At 34.3% G+C, this 5,016-nt stretch overlaps 1 protein-coding gene across 1 annotated transcript in view; it reads left to right on the plus strand.

Annotated features, from left to right (window-relative positions):
• Positions 1-361: 361 nt before the first annotated feature.
• LOC117118410 (CD9 antigen-like) overlaps positions 362-5,016 on the plus strand; it is a 17,716-nt gene continuing 13,061 nt past the window's right edge. The window contains exon 1 of the mRNA XM_033262994.1: positions 362-524. Coding sequence (XP_033118885.1) covers positions 459-524 — 66 coding nt within the window. The 5' untranslated portion in view covers positions 362-458. The remainder of the gene's footprint in view (positions 525-5,016) is intronic.

A 5,016-nucleotide genomic window follows, 5' to 3' on the forward strand; every position in this document is an offset into this window, starting at 1 on the left:
ACAAATACAACGTAAACAAATAAATAAATAACAATAGTAACAGTGCAGGAATAAAACCGTAAGACGTTATAATATATAGGCCCTACACTGTGTTTCATTCTTATTGTTATAAGAATGCCTTGTGTAAGAATACGGTACAGTTTTTTAGATGCAACTTCTCTAAGGTTGCATGTGTGTAAACTCCGACGTCAATCATTAGCTTCAGTATTGTGTATTTAAATAATATCTGGCTTGTCTTTTTGTGAGTGACTACTGTTTATGTATAATCATGGTTATAAATTGTTGTTCGGGAAATGAGTTGTTATTGTAAAATTTAAACCCCTGTCAGGAAAGTGTAGGAGTCCATGGGATACGATATACGGGAAGTGTTTCAAACTGAGACACAAAATTAGTTTAGTTGAAAGTCTGGTAAAATTCTTGTTAATTTTCTACTGGAATATTGTCTCTCAAACTTCAAAATGGCTTTATCGGACTGTATGACATGTGTCAAATACATGATGTTTGCTTTTAACTTCTTATTTTGGGTAAGTCGAAACTTCGTCTAATTTTAATGTATATTAAAACAAGATGCCTTCAGTCTACTGTTTTAGTTTAGGCCTACGATGCAACGAGGTTTAGAAGGTGATGTAGACGTTGCCTCAGCCTGCAGTGTTCCTGGAATAGAAGCACTGTCCTGTGAAACAAGGTTACCTTCATTGTCATTGAAGCTTCAAAAACTTTATACAGTAATAGACATATTTTTTCAGTAGCAGTATATACATAGACGTTGTTTTAGCTGGCTAGCTTTGGTAATTATCATATAAAATTCGTATGCTAGACTTGGTGTCCTAAAGCCATATTGTTGTGAATTTTAAAATTTCCCATTGTATCGTAAAATTTCGAACCGTATGACAACATATCTCAATCAGAAATAAACAGTTCGAACAGAATGTCGCAAACGCCTCTACGTGGATTGTCATCAAAGGCACTCAGTAATTAATTATCGAAAATTAGTTAATCGACAAACGATAACTAATAGTTAATATAACTAATAAAAACAATATTTTCTAAGGTTGCCAAATTTCTTACATGTTTTAACGTTAGAAAAACTTTGAAATATTACATGATTTTTACACAAATTTAAAGTTATTTATTTGATGGCACATCACCTTTGAATCGGAGGCGACTCACAAACTTATAGTAACTTCTTACAGAGTACACAATAATTTTACGGAAAACGATCTTAAATAAACTGTAAAAGCAAGAAAACCATTCATATTGCCTGTTATTATCATTCGCTGATTGTGATTTGTAATTTGCTCTTGTAATATGTAAATCTTGATGGAATCACCATACGCATAGCCCAACATAAAAATTGTATTGAAAAATGTTAATTTTGAATAGGCCTAATATTTAAATAATATGGCTACTGGTAGAAGACGACAAAAGAAGGAAAGACTTGGACTGACAAATTCAATGAGTTATTTCCTGCAGTATTCATTGTATTGTAACGATGCTCCCACGACTGTTGTAATGTCACACTATAACTTCCTATCTCAGCACCAACTAAATTCAACCACGGAGGAATAAGTTGTTCATCCAGCTTCACCCATAGAGGAAAGAATCTGCTTTCTTTCCTCCATGCTTCACCCAAGACAACAATTTTACCGAATACCATTACATTTACTGTATATTTAATATTATTGACTATATCGGTCTTATGCCTTTGCCTATTCTACATTCTTATGTAATGTTAAAAAAACGGTACGCGATATAGATCTTTACTGTGTTTATTATAAATTATGGATGTACTGTATATCAGTAGTTTTCGTACTGGTTTAATACCTCCATAATAGTTTGAGGGTCGTTTTGATGACAGTTTATTGTTAAAAAATATTACAGACGCGTAGGACAGTCATTATTTATACATCATTATATGTTTTGCGGCAGGAGAGATTCAAATTGTGTTAAACATACACTGTTGAATGGTATTACCATGGAGGTATAAACTGTAGGCTAGGCCTACTGGCTGATGTAATGTTTACATCTTCGCTAATATAGTTATTCACAGTTCATTGCAGTTTCAGGATTGTTTTGACAAAACTCCGACTCTTTTTGAAGTAGGTCTATGTTGTATAAATGCAGATAAACACCACTCAAGTTTAAATTTTGGCATATGCCTATAATGTCTGGTTTGTGTGCAGGAAATTCAGCTGTGGTAAATATAGTTTCATGGTATACCGCTGACGTCATTATTAATATATTTACCTAAAGTTGTCGCAGTCTTGATTTCACGTCAATTAAACACTTCATTAAGGGAAATAGATAAATGTGAACTGTAACTGGATTAGTCATTGTGAAATTGTTTACTGAATACTATAAAACTATAAATTTTTCGAAAGCTATTTAGGAGGTCGATAATTTTGCGCAGTCACACTTTCAAGATCGTGCGTTGTAAACTGATGACGCGTCGTGTAGGCCACACTCGTGAACAAATAGCAGGCTATACAGTATTTTAAAAAAAAGATTTAAGATCCCGACAAGGTCAATGAATTCCCTAATTTCTCATTCGAACCAGCAGTACAGTTATGCCTCGCCTCTTTCTTTGAAGAAAGAACTGTTTGCCATGTTATAGCAACTTTCAAAATAATCCTCACTGATGCCTTAAACGCTGGACAGATGCTAATGTAATTGAACATATATATTTCTTTAGCGATTGTAGGTCAAATCTTATCGTACATTCAATGTACATCATCCACATTTTCTGTACATGAAGATCACGGTCAGGTCACTTCAGTCCCGGCTCAATGAAATGTAACAAACGGTTTCAATATGTGCCATAATTTCCCAGATATAAAAAATTTAAAAAAGGTACCATTTGGTAGGAACTTCTGTACTTGTCAGTGTTTTACTGTAAATTCAATACAGATTTTGAAAGATAGTTAAAACCATTTATTTGAAATGAAATTAAAGACTAAATTAATTGAAAACAGAAAAATTAAGGCATATAAATAATTGATAAGCAAAAAATAACACGGTAAAAAAATTAAACGAAAACAAAAAACAAAAAACAAAACAAAGTAGGCCTACACCAAGTTTTTGGCCAGCCTATAGATTCCTGTATGACACTCCAATCACCGGGACACTTACCTTAAGGATACCTTTTTTGGTCATGAAATGAATGAAAGTATATGTTTTTAAAACTACAGCCAATCCCTATTCCGTAGACACCCTATAAGATATGGGGGACACATTTTTTTCCACTTAACAGGGGTTCTGTTAGGCCTAAATAATTTAGCCGCATTTGAGTATATCGTGTAAATTCCTTGATTTCAATTCCTTGATTTTACAAAGAGAAACAGATTTTATATTGCTTAAAATTGTTTTTAATAGCCTATACTGTAAACTCACGTCGAAATTAGTTTACTGAGTCATTGACCTAAGGCAGAGTATGATTTTATAATTATAACATTGTTCCTTAATTTTCGAAGAGGAGTCAGTTATGTTCTGCCAGATCTTATGGATCTGGGGTCTAGAAAATCTCTGGTAATTTTCCGATGGGATGGGTCATTGTCATACCCATTCCCATCTCATGTGTGTTGCACCAGACGTAAACAGTACTGTAGGCATAATTATTTATTAGTATAGACAATGCTCTAATTAACCGCTGCATCCATGGTCAGGTCAGGGACACGCTTCCCGTGGATTAGTTATGCTTCAGAGATATAAATCATCATAAACAATCAAATCTTGGTGGTCTTGATGTCATATTAGGTGCCGTGCCGTAATCATCAGTTCCTTTTTGGGAGTCCAGTACATGTACCATACGTCATAGTGATATTCATATTGCCTGGTTTTTTTGAGATAAAAAAAAATATATCCCTAAAGAATACTTAAGTTAAAATAAAATAATACAATAAAATTTACTACAGTATGAGGTTTAGTTTCAATGCCCTTGGCACTAAAGTCATAAATATATATTGCACAATTCTGCGTCTACAGTATTTTTAGGTCTAAAGCGACGTTCCGCAAACTATGGTCCGCGGCCAAATTTGGGCCGCGAAACATTTTTGGACGGCCGCGAAGCCGTCTGGAAATTGAAAAAAAAAAAGAAAGAAAGAGACGTTTCATCATGGAGAAAATAGCCACTTTATTGTTACAGCGAATGCGTCGCTTGCACACGCTGCTAAAGTTCCAGATGATGGGTGCTATTTGAGTTATAAGCGGTTTTTGTGTATATGCCCCCTCGGGAGCTAGACTGTATGTTACCGTCTAGTATTAACCCTGTGAGATCATAGAGAAAATAAAATAATAAATAAATATTTTCTCTATGGTGAGATCGAGTAAATCCGGTATGGAGGAATGATGGGATGAGTCATGAGCTAAAGATAAAAATAAAAATAAGACTTGTCCTAGAAAGATCATTACAGTAAACAGCACCACACATTTGTTGATAACCGAATGCCCATGTGGATACTTTATTGCTAAACATAATACCTGTATAGTAAGGAAGTCTTTCAAAGTTGTGGAGTAACAGAGTGTGCGTAAAAGTTTTTGGAAGAAGGAGAAAGCTATGACGTGTGTGGCTGAACCGTGTTTGGTTGAAACATGGTAGAAAAAAAAACAATAAACAAATGCGGGGTGGGGGAAAAATGTACGGTATTATTTATTTAATAAAATAATATTTAATTTGTATACAATGAAATTTTATCACTGAGAGAACAGATAATGATGTCAAAATATTGTATATAGGCCTACATGAGGCTTCATGATCAAAAGGTCTTTCCAGGATTTGGTATGTTGGTCCCTGGCGCGGCTGGCCTGCTGGGCCGCGGCTTGGTGCCTGGAATCGTAAATAGGCCGTGAAGTAAAAAGTTTGCTGAACGCTGGTCTAAAGTCTTTTCAATGTTGTGATATTACATGGTTGTTTGTGAGAGAAGGTTTGAATTTTTATTTATAAATCCGCAGTGTCATTATAAATACAACTCAACTTAATAAGAAATAAACAAAAACCATTAAAACTTTACTTAATATTTC

The sequence above is a fragment of the Anneissia japonica genome, unplaced genomic scaffold, assembly GCF_011630105.1.
Source record: "Anneissia japonica isolate Jap-2015-1 unplaced genomic scaffold, ASM1163010v1 scaffold695_len1296351_cov181, whole genome shotgun sequence".
NCBI classification, from domain to species: domain Eukaryota; kingdom Metazoa; phylum Echinodermata; class Crinoidea; order Comatulida; family Comatulidae; genus Anneissia; species Anneissia japonica.